This window comes from Bos javanicus, chromosome 1 (genome assembly GCF_032452875.1).
Source record: "Bos javanicus breed banteng chromosome 1, ARS-OSU_banteng_1.0, whole genome shotgun sequence".
NCBI lineage: Eukaryota > Metazoa > Chordata > Mammalia > Artiodactyla > Bovidae > Bos > Bos javanicus.
In genome coordinates this window covers 139,079,117-139,097,269 of record NC_083868.1, presented here as the reverse complement: position 1 = coordinate 139,097,269, position 18,153 = coordinate 139,079,117, and the positions used below count along the sequence as shown (strand labels likewise).

Sequence of the window (18,153 nt, the reverse complement as noted above, 5' to 3'; positions counted from 1 at the left end):
TAGAGATAGAGACCTGAAAGCCTGCTAAAATATTGGACTTGAAGTGACTGTCTTTTCTATAGGAAATACTTGTTTCAAAACAGAAGCAGGAAGAAGCCCCACTATTGTGGAGCTTGTTAAAATTTTAATGAAAGCTTGTTTATAAAATATCAGTATATAAACTTATTTTCTGAATCTAAGTCAGTATTAATATGTTACTTTCAGAAATAAGAGAACAAACTCAAATTCTGATTATGTACCTTTTAATATTATCAGCTATTCTTTGAAAGTTTTTAAAAATATACTCACTTCTAAGTGTTTTAAGAATCTGCCTTTAGTCTGTTGTTACAAAATAACTGCTTACTGTGTAAAGATAGGAGTGTATATGTAATGAACTGTTGATGCTTCATTTTCCTTAGAAAGTGAAATGGAAGATTCTTTAGGTACCTCTTCATCATCTTCAGCTTCAAATAGTTCTGAGGAAAGCAAGGAGAGTCCAAGAGCTCGAGACTCCTCCTCCCGTAGTGGGCTAGCCAGGAGCAGCAACCTCAGGGTGACCAGGACCAGAGCTGCACAGAGAAAAACTGGTGAGAAGAGGCTCAATGTACTGGGAGAAATGTGTGTCAAGAGAACCCAAAAGCTAAATAAATATTGAATGCTTTATTTACCTGACGCATCTGCACATGATTACATGTCCTTTATGCTTTTTTTCTCTTGAGACATAATTGACATAAAATATATTAATTTCATGAGTACAGTGTAATTGACTTGACATTTGTGTACTTGACAGAATGATTACCACAGAATGTTTAGTTACCATGTGCCACCATGCATAGTCAGAAAATTCTCTTTTTTCTTGTGATGAAGACTTTTTAAGATATACTCTTAGCAACTTTAAAATATGCAGTGCCATATTAACTCTGCTTGCCATGTTGTACATTGTGTCTCCATGATTTATTTATTTTATAACTGGAAGTTTGTACCTTTAGACTCCATTCACCCATTTTACCCACTCCCTATCCACCCTCCCCCTGGCAACCACCAGTCTGTTTTCTGGTGGCGCATGTTTTGTTTAGTTTTTGTAGATTCCACATATAAGTATAGATTCCACTTAAACATAGGGTATTTGTTTTTCTGTCTGACTTATTTCACTTCGCATAGTGCCCTCAAGGTCTATCCATGTTGTCGCAAATGGCAAGAATCCATTCTTTTTTGTGGCTGAATAGTATTCCTGTTTGTATAGATGTGTGCTTGTTATCTTCTTTATCCATTCATCCATATGGAAATAACACTTAGGTTGTTTCCAAATCTCGGCTGTTGTAAATAATGCTGCAGTCAGCATTGGGGTTGCATGTATCTTTTCAAATTCATGTTTTTGTTTTCTTTGGGTAAACAGCCAGAATTGGAATTGTTGGATCATATAATTTTTGAGGACCAACCATATTGTTTTCTATTGTGGCTACACCAGTTTTCCCAACAACAGTGCACAAGGGTTTTCTTTTCTTTCAAATCCTCACCAACACTTGTTATTTCTTGTCTTTCTGATAATAGCTGTTCTAACAGATGTGAAGTGGTACTTCATTCTGGTTTTGACTTGCATTTTCCTGATGATCAGTGATGCTGAGTGTCTTTTCACGTGCCTGTTGGCCATCTGTATGTCTTCTATGGAAAAATGCCTATTCAGATTCTCTGCCCATTTTTAAATTGATCTTTTTTTTGGCAGGGGGGTTGTTGAGTTGAATGAGTTCTCTGTATATTCTGGATATTAACCCCTGATCAAATATATATTTTTGCAAATATTTTCTCCTTTTCAGTGGGTTGCCATTGCATTTTGTTGATGATTTCCTTTACTGTGCAGAAGCGGGTTAGTTTGATGTAGTCCTGCTTGTTTGTTTTTGTTTTCATTGCTTTTGCTTTTGGAATCAGATGTAAAAAATCATTGCCAAGACCAATGTCAAGGATCTTTCTGCCTATATTTTCTTCTAGTTTTGTGGTTTCAGGTCTTTATATTCTTTAATCCACCTTGAGTTAATTTTGTATAAGATACAGAATAAGATATAGTATATCTTATGGTATAAGATAGTAGTCTAGTTCATTATTTTGCATGTGACTTGTCTAGTTTCCCAACACTATTTATTGACAAGATTGTCCTTTTCCATTTTATATTCTTGGCTCCTTTGTCTTAAATTAATTGACCATCTGTGCTTGGGTTATTTCTGGATTCTCTTCTGTTCTACCCTTTAAACTTTTAAATTTAGACAGGTGTAATCTGTTTTGACATTAAAAGAATAAGGAACATTAGTACTAAAATAATGAAGTCATTTAAAATTGTTGGAATAAGGAAGGCCTTTCTAATCTAACTGTTACTTTATTTTTAGGTCCAGTTTCTGTAGAAAATGGATGTGGCAGAAAAGCCACTAGGAAGAGAGTCTATTTAAGTGACTCAGATAACAATTCTTTGGCGACTGGTGAAAGTGTAAAAGTGAGAGCTGGAAATAACCGGAAAGTGCTACGAAAGTGTGCTGCTGTGGCTGCCAATAAAATCAAGTTAATGAGTGATGTAGAGGAGAATTCTACCTCTGAAAGTGTCTGTTCTGGCCGTAAGCTGCCCCACCGCAATGCTTCTGCTGTAGCTAGAAAAAAATTATTACATAATTCTGAGGATGACCAGAGCTTGAAGTCAGAACTTGAAGAAGAGGAGCTAAAAGATCAACTATCACCATTGTCCAACTCTCTTGCTGCCCAGAATACTGAAAATGGAGATTCAGAGTCAGAAAGTGATTTACGGGTAGCCCGGAAAAATTGGCATGCTAATGGTTACAAGTCCCAAATTCCAGCAACTTCTAAAACAAAATTCCTTAAAATAGCGTCTTCTGAGGAAGACTCTAAAAGTCATGATTCAGATAATGGACATAGCAGAACTGCTGGCCCATCAACATCTTTGCTGAAACTCAAGGCAGAAAGCATTTCAGAGGAAGAGGAGAAAGCAAATTCTGAAACAAGAAAATACAGCAGTAGGAAATACAGCACAGGTCGCAAGAATGCTCCTTTCCTTAAAAAAGCAAAGCTCTTCAGTGATTCAGAGGACTCTGAGTCTGACAAAGAAGATGGACAAGACAGATGTCATAAGATGGAAATGAACCCGAGTTCAGGGAATGTGGAATGTGAACCTGCTGCCAGATCCCAGTGTTTTTCAGATCATGTATCTGAAACTGATTTGGATTCAGATGATGACAAGAAAGCAAAAGAAAAACCAAATAGTTTTATAAAAGGTAATCAAAACATTTAATCTTGGTTCACTGCTTTTTTTTTTTATAGCATATTTTTTTTTCCCCATGAAATTTTACTTTGCTCCCTGCTTTCTTTCCATGCCATGCATTCTCCATTCATCTTTTCTCTCTGTGTGTACTGTTACTGGTTGTTGAGTACATTTAGTTTTGCTCAGGTAACAGGCAGCCTTGGCCAAAGCTATTTTTAATAGAGATTTCACTTCTTATATTGATAATGGGGATATTGTATTGGCTATGGGTTCAAGAAAAGCAGAGGCCAGCATTTATAAGCTGTTGGTGATAATAGTTTGAGAAGAGGAAGGAAAGAAAAGGGTGATTGAAAGGAATGTGGTAGGTAGTAATAATAATAGCTCACAGAACAGTTCCCAAGCTATTTGTCATCAGGATTTTTTTTCTAAATGCTTTACATTTATTTATGAACCAGTTTAGTCTTCATATCTTTTATGAGATAAGTACTATTATTATTATGTCCATTTTATTGATAATAACTCGAGTATGGAGAGTTAAGATAAATCACTGAATTGAGATTGTCCTGGTAAATGGAGAAAAATACTAGATCGGGAGGCATGTAAAGCTAAGATTAAACGTAGTGTGTGATGCAACTTTTTAAGTTTCAGGAAGGCTGACAGTGGTTAGTTTGCATACCTTAGTGCAGTGGTGAAGAGACTAGTTTGTATTCAGGTAAATAAAATACTGTAGTGTTGAGTGTCTTGTGTATATAGATAGAAATGCATGGGGTGTTATTGATGGGCGTATGTTACACTTGTGAATGGTGCTGAGGCTGAAAAAGTCACTGTTCGAAAGTAGTAAAAGCCATCATTCACTGCCATCCTCCTTTGAAGTTAGAAGAAATGCTGGACTTAAGTTGTTTAAAACGTTGAACATTTAATTCCTTTAGACTTACTCTTCTAGTAAAGATTAAAAGAGTATGCTTGATTTTTAGATTCTGCATCACAAAATCATGGACAGAGCAGGAAAGCTGCCAGGAAAAGGGTCTGTTCCAGTGACTCAGACAGCAATTCGAAGGTGGTTAAGAAAGCATCCAGAGCCAGACCAGGCCTTCTGAGAGTGCCTCGGAGGTGTGCCACCACTGCTGCCAGTCGGATCAAGCTGATGAGTGATGAGGAAGATGGCCGTGTAGACCACGTGTGCACCAGGCGCAAAAATGCAAGGAAAAAGCCCCTCCATATTGCATGTGCCCCAGCTCAGAAGATAGACAGCAATTCTGAGGGGGATGTAAACTGTGAAGTGCCAAACGAACAGAGTGGCTGTGAAGGGCAGCCACTTGATGCCGACTCAGAAGGTAGTGCAAAAAGTATCAGTCAGTCTTTAAATGAAGACTCAGACTCTGAAGGTGTGTTGAATTCAGGACACAAGAACAGGCATACCAGGAGTCTCAAAACCAGTGTTGCACCTTCTAAAACAAAGAATGCCTTGATTGTGTCTTTGGAGGAAGATTCAAAAAGCCATATTCCACGGGGTGAGATAGGTAGAAAATGTTCTTCTGAGTCAACTTTGGTGCACAAAGCTACTGCAGAGAATAACTTTGAAGAGGAACTGAACTATGGGCTACGTAGGTGGAACGGCAGAAGGCTCCGGACCTATGGGAAGGCTCCTTTCAGTAAGACAAAAGTGGTGCGGGATTCGCAGGAAGCTGCCGAGACAGAAGTAAAAAGGAAGAGACTGCAAACTGAATTGGAAAATGTGAAAGCTTCCGAAACAACAGGGAGTTCAAAGTGTGGACCAGACACTAGCCCCAAATCTGACTCAGATTTGGGATCTGCCACTGAATCAGATGCTGACTGTACAGATGATTCAAAAACCAAAAAGAGGAAAACGAAAGGGAAAGCAAAAGTAGTTAGAAAAGGTAAAACTTTTACAGCTAACGTATCTAAAACTATGAGACGACCAAGACAGAGCAAACGTCCTAGGTTAAATGTGGATGATAATGACTGGGAGGATGTGGACTATGCAAAATCTAAAAGAGTTCTTCGACGCTCAAAAATAAAGACGAGAAATCAGGGTAGAAGGACCGTGAGATACCATGATGGGGATGATGATAGGAGCTTAGAAAATGTGTTAGATTTTGATGATTGCACCTTATGACCTTGAGGAAAGACCAGTTCACTTAAAAGAGGGAATGGACTGGAATTGATAGTGAAAGCTGGCTGTTGAAATTATTTTTTGTCCTACAATTCAGGGAATATATTTATATTTTTCTATGAAAAGTTATGAATGTGACTAAATCATGACTGTTATTTTTATTTGCACTTGCTTGCCTTTGTAGCAGCATCAGCACAGGTGCCAAAATATGCTTCATTTTGGGGGCAGATCTAACCTACTTTTGACAGTATTTAACTACACATAGCAAGAGTTTGAAATATGTTAAACACTAGACATTCTGGTTATCAGAACCAATAAGCATTACTTTTATGGTAGCAAGTGTCATACAGTTATTTTCAGAATTCGTCAAGAGGTGGTAGTTTCTAATTCCAGTCCTATTGTAGTATAAATTTCACATGACCTTTGTTTACAGATTCTTCGTAAATATTATGTTCATACTGACATAACAATTGGGGAAGGGGCGGTAACCACAATTAGTAGGCAAGGTACCTGCCACTTTTTTTCTTTCCCTGGCTACTTGAGTAGATTGCATTTTACCAGATTTTATCGTTTTCATTGAAATGGTTTCCAGTTTTTCTTTCCAAGTCCTGTTGGGTCTTCTTTTTCTCTTTATTTTTAAGGAAAATATCATCTACTTTATTTTATAAACTTGAATTCATAAAGTGCTGGTAAATTATTTTTTTTTAAATGTTTGATTGTATATTTTAAATCTCTAAGGCCAGACCATAGCTAGCATTTTCTTTTAAATTGTGCACTAACAAAATATTATATAATTTGTCTTTCCAAGATCTCCTGTTTTCCATTTATGGAATTTAACCAAAATCTTGGTCTTCCATAGTCTTACTCTGTGAAATAGAGTTTGTGTGCCTTAGATTTAGATAAAGTGTGTTCTTTAATAGAGTGTACAGGGCTAAAAGAGTATTTAAATTATATGTAGTGTTCCCCCATCTCTTAAATTGTAGAGTTTTGGTAAGAGTGCAATTGCAAATCTCATTTATATAGGAAAATCCTTGTCATTCTCCATCTCTCTTAGTCTACTGCTGCCATGTGCAATCCCAAGCATTCTTTGCTGGTGCAACTAAGTATCTTTATTAGTGACCTCTAGTATAAATCTAAGAAACTGTTGTGGGAAAATAATTTTGAAATTCACTTAAAGCGTGACTTTTGCCACATCATCAAATACCATAGTACACTTATTTTCGAGCCAAATATTTTTACTTGATAGGCTGTGCTACTCCAAACAGTGTAGGTGGCCATTCCTAGCTTGTTTGTGCCTGAAGATGGACTTGACTCAAGTGGTTTACATATTTTGTAGCTAAAGGGTGTGTTACAGTACCCCCACCCTTTGTTATTTATTGGCCCTAATTGTGTTTGGTTTCAGACAAAATTAACCCTTTTCTCTCCTGTGTATCCTTAAGGTGGTAGACATTGAAAAGCATCAGACTCTGATATCAGTGTTAGAATGTTCTGAAGTGTTGGTATTTCTTGGTTCTCTATTCCAGTTGACATGGTAGAAGGTTCTTTCTCTTTCTACTCTGGTGTAAGGGGAAGGATATTCTTAGACATTACCAAGTAAGATAGGTGGTCTGCCTGCCTCTCCTTTGGTTGTTGAGAGAGCTATCACCACTTCAAAAGTATGATGCTTTCCTTCTCAAAGTTCGCGTTAACTATATTGTTGACAGATTGAGTCAGGATAATTGTCCTTGACTAGTGGCCCGAAAAAAATTAATGGAATGCTCTTTACTTCCTTAATTTTGAGAAATGGTGATAGATGTCATATCCATTAATTTATTTTAACTCTTCTTAAACTTCTCTGTTTTATATCTATTCTCAGGGTTATAACTCCATGTTTACCATCATCTGCAGAAAGGTACCAAAAAAATCCATAAACAAATATGGAATATATTCATAAATACATCAGTTCTTTTGGTAAAATGATACTTAAACCATTTAGGCTTCATCAGTAGAACTGTTCTTAACTTTTGGACTGAACTGATTGGCTGGTCAGCCAGTTCCTAATTTTTCATTTTGTCCAAAATGGTTAGACCCTTGTGTGTAGAAGCAGTATTTTTGTTTCATCTGACAAAAAACCAAAAACACAACAAGTAAGAATTGGCCTGGTGACTTTGAAAACATGGTTGACAATGGTAGCTTCTCAAGTTCTGAAATAAAACTAAGGGATTATAGAGAGAATCATTTTTATGGATTTTTTTGGTCATGGTGCTATTCCTAAGGTTAACTTTGAATATGTGACACACACTTCTAAGTACCCTTAAGGAAAATTAATAAATAATTAATAGTTCAAAATGTTTACACTGAGCACTAGAACATGTTTGACCTTTTTTTTTTTTTTCTATTTTTTTGCAAAATGAGCAGGGATTTAATGCACAGATGTACTTTAATAAGTTTGGGATCAGTTTGTATTTTTCCTGTGAAAAAAGATAAAAGGTTACAAGTGGAATGTGAACTGATCCAGAAGTAAGTGCTAGAGCTTTCCATTGCACTTGAAATAACTAAATGATGTATATGAAGAAGAAAAGACTACTGTGGTTGTGTATGTCCAGAGTCCTATGATTTTATTCATTTATGGTTTAAAAAAAGGTTTGAGGTTATTTAGATTGGAGTTTTGATTCCTTTTAAGGATTAATTTTACCAAGCATATTAAGACAAAAAGATTTCAAACATAAAAATAGGTGAAGTTTAAAAAGCTTCCCCCCACCCATTTCCTCCTTATTTAAAAAGGGTATATTGACAATGTATAGTAACTTCCGAATAAAAGGAAAACTTTATTCCATTTTCAGATAATTCCTAGGGTAATCATTCTCCCTTGTGCCCTTTTTTTTTTTTTTTTCTAATTTTAGGGGATTAGATCCTTTGTCAGTTTAGTAATCCTCAAAAGAATGATGCATTTATTTACTCACAACCTCTGTGTTAAAACATAAAAGTTTCTTCCAAGAATCGTTGAGTTGTACCTAAAAAGAAAATTAGTTTTATAATAAGAAATGGGGTGAAAGAACTTATGTTTTAGGTAAATGGAAAAAGGAGACATAAACCAATAAACTTAGCACCTGAAGGTACTACTGTCCAAAAATAAGAATAAAATACATCACTAAATCCTTCACACTCCATTGGCTGATGATCTCTTAAGTAAAATTTTTATTTAGAGTAACGTGGGTCCATACTGTGTTCCTTTGTCCCTCTTCTAGCCTTTTTTCTTTAGAATAATCAGAACACAGAATTTATTAAGTTCACTGTATGGTATTAAGAACTGAAATGGAAGGACTTTATTAATCTCTTCTGTCAGTACAAATTTAATTTGTGTTACCTGGGGGAAAAAAATGAGAAGTTTTGTATATCAGATTGCAAGAACATTGTTAAAGGTACATACAGTATTTTTGGTTTTCCTTTCTAGTCAATTGTATTTGTTTTTTGAGTAATATTTAAATGGCTAGAAAAGGTCTTTTTGCCTTCCCTTTTTATAGCTGAAATGCCATCTCCATTCTTCTCATTGGTATTAAGTCAGTAAACTTACCTTATCAGGTATCTTGTAGTTGTCACCAAATCCTTTAGTTCATACATTGTATGGGAATTACAGTTCAGTTATTCTAGTATGATGGAGTGTAACAAAGCACCTTCATTGTAGAAGAACTTTTTGTCTGTTAATTATTTAAGTTATATCTCTCACCTTCTGTGGGTATCAGGAAATAATAAAGCAGAAACCCTAAGAAAATTGCAACCTAACAGAATAAGACTGTCTCTATTTGGGAACATACAGATCAGACCAAATATATTTGTCAAAGCTAGGGAAGAAAATGAAGCATTGTGGAAAAATCTAGTCCAACTAGGTTAGTATTATCAAATTGTGAATTTAATGGAAAGGATTGAAATGTAAAAAATATAATGATGAGGGCTGTGTTGTCTTTTCTCACAGTTTAAGGAAAATCTTATAACTTTTAAAAAATGATAGATGTTGCCTAAGGATACATGGGAATTCTCAAATTTAAGAGAAATTTTTACCAATCACTCATAAGCCAAACTGGTTTCTAATACATTGCTAATTTGGTTAAAAAAAAAAAAATCAAGGCTCTTACTTGGTGTCTGTTCAAGGATTGTGTGTGGATTTGATGGAGGGAGGCGGGTAGGGGTGCTCGGCGTTGGAGTCCTGCAGACTCCAGGCTCTGTCTCTGGCAGCATGTAAGTAACTTCAGACTGTTTGTAAAGACTGATTATTTCGTTGAATTATCAGTGCTACAGCATATTGTCTTGTCATACTTTAGTTTTTTAAGTTAACTTTAAGGTAAGTTTGATCATTTATTAAAATCTTCAGTGGAAATTCAGACTGTAAAGAGGCAGTCTGACAATTGAATGAGATGGCACAGACTATGTGGACTGCAGCAGCCAGCCTACCCTTGGTTCCACAAGGAAAATTATTTAGAAGTTGTTAACCTTTTTCGATTAGTGATTACATGTTAAAGAAATTTTTAATTTTTAATAGGTTAAAGTTTATTTTCTAAGTTTTGATCCATACTTATTTGGTTCACCTGTAAAATTCTAACCACTTAACTGGAGCTTGTCAAAAATGCAAATCTTTAGTTTTCTGCCTCCATTTGAGATCTGTACTTGTAACTTTTTAAAATTAGCTCATTACCACGTCAGAATCTGCATTGTCAACTAGGAACTCGTTTTTTATTCAACTAACTGAAGTAGTAAAATATAACAAATTTAATAGTCATTATAATTACAAGTAAAGGCTTTTTTTTTTTTTTTAACTACTACAAGCCGCCTAGCTGGTTGATTGTGTGAGGTCTGCACCATCTAGTTCCCCCTGCAACTCTTTCACCTCTGGATTTAAGCAGCTCTCCACCCTGTGTCCATCTGTGATCTCTTCTCCTGCAGGCAGAATGCAGGACTCCCACATTTGGTGTGAGTCAGAGCCTGGAGGGAGACGTGCTTGAAAGGGGGCTGCCTTCTAGCTGTCGGTGGCCCCATTGCTTTTCATATGTAAACTAATAAAGCAGATTGAAAAACCCAGTATTTACTTCTGATATCATCTTATCCTGCCTGCATTAGTCTGAAATGATCCATCTCCTAACAAATTAAGCAGATTAAGATCCCTGAATTCATACTTCATAGGTTTTTTAGATTTTTAGAAAAAGTTGCAATAGCCATCACAACTCATGTGAGAATCATTAAAAATGATTATCAATTGTTTCTAGAGATAAAATTATAGGGAACTAGATTAGCTGTAGATGCAAAACACATCAAGGTTCTGTGTACCCATCATTGAGTGAATTGAAGACTTAAGGCCATTTATTCAACCACAGAAGTGACCAAACTACTGGAGAACAACCCTAGGTTACAGAATTATTTAACAGTCTCTTGACCTGACACTGCCATACCATTGACTTCTCAGTGTTACCATCTCCCCTGAAAAAAAATGTTAAACCCTGTGAGTTACAGAAAACCCTCTTCTACAGCCCATCTCTAGTGAGACTTCCAGGTTATGGGGTATTTGGAGACTTACACTGTGGGGAATATCAGTAAATGTTATTTGCTTCCAGAGTTTTGGTCATTGCCTATCAGTGAAGGTCAGACGATGAAGAAAAGAAAGGCCATCTCAAAGTCTGCTCTGATGAGAGGCTTGCTGGAGAGAGGTTACTATTTGCAACTAAAATGTTTTCCCTTTATAGGAGTTTGATTTACCCACAATCATAGTGACCAATAGTTGTCTGTACTTAAGTATATGAAATAGGCCAGTATATTATTTTTACTTTGACTCAGACATTTTCTTATATTTTTCCATTCTCAAATTTGTTTCTAATTCTCTCAGTTTAAATGCTGATAAGAATACAATTGTTTATGCTTCTATAGCAATGATGTAAATTTTACTTCAGATCTAGGACTACAATTTTGTGTTACAAAGTATCATAATTGGAATATGAATAATCCTTCAGAAACTAGAGATTGTTGCTTTGAATCAAAACTAGCATGTCTACATCCAGATTTCTATTCACTACAGACCATATTAGAATACATAGTGATCTGTGAGTTCTATTTTAAAGTGGTCATCTCAATAAACTGTGACAGAGCCCTACTAAAGATGTAAATTGTCACTGTATTAACGAAGTTTTTATTATACCCAAATAAGGAGTCATTTAATGAAAGGCAACAATGCCTCAAGCACTCAGTGACCATTCCAACACCCGTGGCTGACCAAAGACCACCTGGGATGGTAGGACTTGCGGGGTTGTGCTGGTTAGTTAGTATTAAATGGCACTCACATTATCATTAGAGAAGTATCCTCCAAAACTTTTAAGCTTATACCCTAATAAATATATATTGAACTTCTAACCCTGAATTAGTCTGTCTATATATTTCTAAAAACTAGTTTTCTCAGAATAAAGCACTTGATAATTTACCAAGTTCTCAGTAATAAAATTGACACTGACTTACATGTATTACTGTTTTAAAAAATTCCCCACACTGTCATTCTGTGTTCCTCAGATTGTTTTTATCTTGATGACATTCCCATGTTATGGTTTAACCTTCAGAGATTTCAGCTTAATCGAGTTGGAAATACCTTATACAATATAACTTAATCCTGTATCCTCTCCCCTCTAATAGTTCATCTTTCCTTAAAGCATTTTACAGACTAGTTACAGTTCCTTCTGTAGAATCTTTTCCCTTATTTTGGATTACAAATGTCTTAAGAGTTGGTACTTACTAGGTTTCTAAGGTGTCAGTATAAGTACTTTCATCACAACACTGAAAAGGAATTAGTTGCTGCAGCTTCAATCATTTTGTCTCAGAAATTTAGTGTAGTAGGATTTTATATATACAAATCCACTGGATATGTTGGGAATGAACTAATTGTATATTTTTAATATTTTTCCAACATGCAAATGGACACAGTTTGTTGACTGATAATAACATATCCTCATTTTACTGTAAAGTAGAAATTTCACCTTAATTTTACCATGTATTTTTTAAAACTATTCATCTGTTGTTGCATATTCTAGCATTTGCTTAATGTGCTGAAGATTCACTCTGAATCTAGGATTGATTTGAGGACAGTAGTTTATAATTTTAAAATTCCTAAGAAAACATTTTTTGAAATGGTAATACCACTTTTAAGCCTCTCCGTTCACTCCCCAACTTCCTGTGCAGCGACTCCAGAGCCCAACCAAGGCAAGGTTGGGGGGCGCCTTATGGGGGGCCCTGCTGAGCAGCTCAGCCCGCTAAAATGCCATTTTTGCAATGCCTTGTGACTGATGTCTTTAGAAATGGAATTTTCACTGTAAAAACAAGTGAATCATGTAATTTTGGTAAAAAGGACTGAAGCATTTGTGGGAAATTGCTTTTAGCAAAGTAGTTCCTAGCCAACTATGGGAGAACTTTCGTGGGTCTTGGAGGAAACAAAAGCACATCTTTGAAATGCATGTCATAGATTTAAGGTAAACTCTGAAGAGTTAATTTTGAGGTTTTAAGGCTTAGCTCATCACCCTCTCTGTTGTTAACAAACTTGTCAATCCACAGAAATCATTTTCACCTGTACTCATTTGCCCTTGATCACAGTTAAATGTCTCCCTTCACAAAGGAAAAACGAAGAAGGCTGGTAGTTTGTAGTTTCACTGCTACAGAGTAACTGCTGACGGCTGGGAAAACCCTTATTTTCTATCCTTAGCAGTGAAAAGGAAGTGAGTCCCAGATGATGTGTGGTTATTTCAGTGGCTGCAGACTGTCCTTAGCAAATGCTGAGTGGAAACCTGAGATAGCATCCTACACGCTCACCCCCAGCAAGACTTGTGCCCCTTGAAGACAGTCTTAGATAGTTTGGCTCTTAATGGCAGCAAGACTAGATTGCCAACAGATAAGGCCTGACATTCAGGGGCTAATGAACTTCAGGTGCATTTTTATCAAGAAATACTAGTGCCCAAGAAACAGTGCTAGTTAAGTTTGTATTTGAAATGTGAAAACCTGGCTTTCAGATGTTGGCAAAAATGAAAATGATTCGAGCCCACCTAAGTAAGCACCACATGGCGGCTCTGCACAACCCCACTGTGCTCCATCGAAACTGTTGGCTGAGGCTGAGTGAAGGACTAGCCTCTGCAGAGTGCTTTCTGTCCTACCTTTTTGCTGCTGGATCCTGTCCCAGTTTCTGGTTCTCAGCTACAATAACACTTCCTTGAAAGAAGTTCTCCATTGCCCCTTAGGAGGTTCAGTTTCTAGAACAAGTTCTGACAGCGGCCTGCGCTACTTCCTTAGTTCCTTACAGCAACTGCTTGTGTGTGTAGAGTTTGTGTCTTTTAGAAGCTTCAGCCTGATCCTCTCTGTGCCCCACATACACCAGCTCAGAAACTATCTGAATAGCAGTGAAACTAGGATTTAATCATTTCAAGTATATAAAATCCTGAAATTGAAAAAGACAAATCTAGGATTAAAACCACATTTCAGTTGTATAAAACCAATATACATTTCTTTTTATCTACTAGCGACCCATGTAACTTTTTTTTTGACTAAAGGAAATACGTGTTGGAACTGAAACCTTAAAGTAGGGCTGATGCTGTGTCGTCATAGTCATGATGGCATTTCCTCCTTGTTCTAGGAAAATTATTTCAGAAATCCTATTGAATATTTTAAAGTAATTCAACATATGAGTATTAGAAATGATACCAAAAATTTAAAACCTACAAAGTTCTACTGTAAAAATTAAGATTTTTAAAAAGTGCTTTTTGGTGAGTGGCTTTATGACGGAGGAGCCTGGCAGGCTATACATCCATGGGGTCGCAAAGAGTCAGACACAACTGAGTGACTTAACTTTATGACCCTGAAGGGTACTTAACCCTATTCTTACAAGTCTGCTGCTTTAAGGGACAGTTATCCTTAGAGACAGTGAAGTGTGCAAGGGGCTGTAACTTCTGTCCAAGACTTTGATTTGTAGACAAGGAAGTGGAAGGTTATATCAGCGTCAAAAACGTGTAGTGTCATTGATGATGATCATTGGTTTTTCATTTAGCAATGTGAGTAGTAACACTGTCGAGGAATGTATTGTTGAGGAATGTAGTAGTAAAATCTTGTGGTACAAGATTTTTGCATTTACATGAACTTTCATTTTTCAGAATCTGTTCCTAGAGACAGAGAACCCAATACAAAAATGAGAACATGTGTGCATAATCAGAAGGATGCAGTGCCAATGCCTAGTGAGACTCTGAAAGCAAAAATGGTACCTGAGAAAGTTCCCCGCAGATGTGCTACTGTTGCTGCAAATAAAATAAAGATAATGAGTAATCTAAAGGAAACCATTTCAGGACCAGAAAATGTGTGGATTAGGAAGAGCAGCAGAAAACTGCCCCATCGAAATGCTTCTGCTGCGGCTAAGAAAAAATTACTCAATGTTTATAAAGAGGATGATACAACCATAAATTCTGAAAGTGAAAAGGAGCTAGAAGATATTAATAGAAAAATGCCCCTTTTAAGGCGTTTCAGATCCTGGAAAGAAAAAGCACAGTAGTGACTATGAAAATGTAGAAGTGGAATTGAAAACCAGGGGCCACTGGCAGTTGCATTCCGCTCCTAGCTCTAACATTGTTAACCCCTTGTTGGCACCTTCTGAGGGATTTTCTAAAAGCCATAACCCAGTGGAGCAAAGTGGGAGGAGGGCTTCCTCCTAGTCAGCCCTTGTACGGATGCATATGACAAGAGAATTCTGAGGAGGAAATAGATTGTGGAGCCTGTAGTTGGAGAGGTGGGAAGAAAAGACAAATGGCCCTGTCATGAGATTATTCCTTTTCTGAAAGGAAGGGCCTTGAAGAAATCTCTCGATTCTTTAGAGGAAGAAAATGGGAAGTGTACAGGGCCGGTAGCAAAAACTTAAAGGATGAAAACATTTCAAAATCTCAACCTGATGCTAATTTTCAGGGTTCTATGTTAAGAGTATAACATTTCAGACCACCATGACTGTGGTGTCATTACTGAAATAAGGTAAAAAATAGGCACATTTCAAGAGTGAGTGCCACTGAGCCTATTGGACATTTGAGTGAAGCAAATACTAAGATCCACGCCCTATAATTCACAGCCCCAAAAGTCATAAACTAGAAGGGCCTGGGGATTCCATGACGGGAATGTTGATAAATGAGTTCTGAAGTCGTGTTGGAAATAGAAAAAGTCCATTAATGTTCTTATTTTGTTTATAATACTGCAATTCATACAGAATGATGACCACTTGATATGACGAATTCAGGGAATATATATTTTTATATGAAAGCTATGAATGTGACTATCACAACTTTTTCTCATTTTTACTTTCATGTAGCAGCATTTATAGAAATGCCAAAAATGTGCCTCACTATGAGGCAGGTCTTAGTCTTAATGAGTTAGAAAATAAAAAGTATAAAGATGGAAACAGTCATATTTTTAGATGATACTGTCACATCTTTTGTTTCTTTATAGCACCTTAAACGTTAGAACTTTATGAATATTTTGAGCAAATTTATTAGAGTCTCATCACAACAGACTTTAAAGGCAGCATGTCTGGGCTATATCAATCCTTCATTAGGATTAGAAAATCTGGTCTTGATACTATAAAGAATTTATTTGCAATGAGGTTTGTGAGTAGGTATTTGTTGAAATTAAAATCACCAGATTAAATGAACGCACTGTCAAATCTTTTTAACATAGCAACATGCTATTGGAAAAATGAACTGTTAAGCAAGTTGTTTTCCCATTTAAAAGTATCTGTGAATATTAATATATGATTTGCATGTGTAAATCTAAAGTAAAATACAGCAATCTAAGGGTTTATGTTTTTTCATTAAAAGACAATGTAATGCATTTTTTTGTTACACAGATCAACTAAAGTGTCTTATTGAGAAATTTACTTGTGGTTGCATGTCTGCTTTTAAAAAAGGCTTTTTGTTGTCACTTTCTTTTTCTTAGCATAAGCCAGAGTCTGTATTTGCTCTGTTTGTAGTATATTTTCATCTGAAATACTGATACCAGTAACTTGTTAATAGTACAGGTGAGAAAGGGAAGAATTCCTAATAAACTGCAAATATTTTTAGGTGCATGGGGTTTGATTTTTGATCTTTAATGAAATGTTTAAACCTATTTCCAGTCCCATATTTGCACTTAATTTCACAGAAATTTCTTATTGGGATATGCTATGTCCTCAACAAATGTCATAAAATGATAATGTTAAAAATCTCAGTTAAGAGTATTTTATGCTGTTTTTTGACCATTTTAGTGTCGTGAAGATTTCATTTTGAAGTTATAATTTTCTCTGGTGGGGTTAATTTCTGTTAGCACTTGAGATTGTACCATCAGCCTTCTTTCATAATGGAATCCCTTTTCTGGTTGAGTATTTGATTTGAACATATACTTGCCTTTTTTTAAGTGCTTGGCCTAAATTTATTGTAACTGCATGAAATAAGCATTTGTTTAAAATTTAATATTCTTGTAAAAATCTCTGAAATGTATGCAGAATTTCAATCATAACTAAATGTACTATCATTACCCTATTTATGATTTTCAATCAGCTTTCCACAAGTGACTTCTTCATAATGTAATTGAAATCAAATTGAAGATCTTACTGGTAAAAGTGATGTGATTTTATTCAACAAAAGGACTAAGACAAAGTGGTGCCCAACTGTAGCCCAGGAGTGTTAATGTAATCTTAAAATCTTGTCTATTCTAGCTTGCTAACATAGCCAGTTTCCTAAGCGTGAACTAGATAGCTAGTCTTATTGTTTATACTATAATGTTCATATTTTGCTTCAAAACCCAATATATTATTTTGCAGTAATGTGTAAAATTGCTAAATAACTGATCTTATGGAAATGCTTTTGGTGACAGTTTCTCCACATCTAAAAGCAAAATGTTTCTAGCAACAGATTTGTGATTTTTTTCTAATCTCAAGAGGCTTCCCCGACCCCATATTAGTACTTAACTTTGTGACTATTTATTGATAGGGTTCCAGAATGTAAGCAAATGCCCTCTAGTTTCAGCACAACTGAATGTAGGTAAATGGATTTTTTTTTCCGTTGCAATACTGTATATTTTCACTTAAGCTATGGTATAGTGTCACTTCTCTCCTGCATGGATTAGTGCTGTTAAATAATGAAAGATGAGAACCAATTCAAAAATAATTACATACGTTTCTTATTAATGAAAGGCTATTTAAAACGAAATTTTGTACCAGAGATGGCCAAGTTTTAAAAAAGAAGCAACTATTTTTGCATTCTCATGAAATCTTTCAGATCATCAGCTTTTGAAATGTGAATTCCTATTGCCAGAGTAAAGGCTCATTTTTACAACACCGCGAAGCACTGTATTTTTTCCTGCCCGTCCATCCGCCCTCTGTCCACTGTCCCGAGGACGCGCCGGGCCGGGCCGGCACCTACCTGGGGCGGTCGCGGTTTGAAGCCGGGTTCTTAATAAACCAAAGCTCACCCTGTCACTCCTAACGGAGAAGAAAACGGAAACGGAGTTAAGGAAGGAAAGGTAACCGGGCTGGCCTCTTCCCGGAGCTGTAAGGACTGGGCCGGGGGCGGTCGAGCCCCTTGTCGGCCTGGTCCGTTACCTGCGGGGACGGGAGACCCCGCCCCCCGGCTCGCCTCTCTAGCCTGCAGTCACCCGATTTTTCGGCGGCCCCACCGGGCTCGGGCTGCGAAAGAAAAAGGTCCTGGATTTGCACCGCCGCAAGGACTCGGGGCGCATGCGCGGGAGTGGTGCAGGGGGTGTGGCGGTGCTGTGGAGGAGGGGG

At 36.6% G+C, this 18,153-nt stretch overlaps 1 protein-coding gene across 1 annotated transcript in view; it reads left to right on the top strand.

Annotated features, from left to right (window-relative positions):
- BRWD1 (bromodomain and WD repeat domain containing 1) overlaps positions 1-17,706 on the top strand; it is a 123,834-nt gene extending 106,128 nt beyond the window's left edge. Inside the window, exons 39-42 of the mRNA XM_061421762.1 lie at positions 399-566; positions 2,358-3,251; positions 4,213-5,136; positions 14,513-17,706. Coding sequence (XP_061277746.1) covers positions 399-566; positions 2,358-3,251; positions 4,213-5,136; positions 14,513-14,904 — 2,378 coding nt within the window. The 3' untranslated portion in view covers positions 14,905-17,706. The remainder of the gene's footprint in view (positions 1-398; positions 567-2,357; positions 3,252-4,212; positions 5,137-14,512) is intronic.
- The last annotated feature ends 447 nt before the right edge of the window (positions 17,707-18,153 follow it).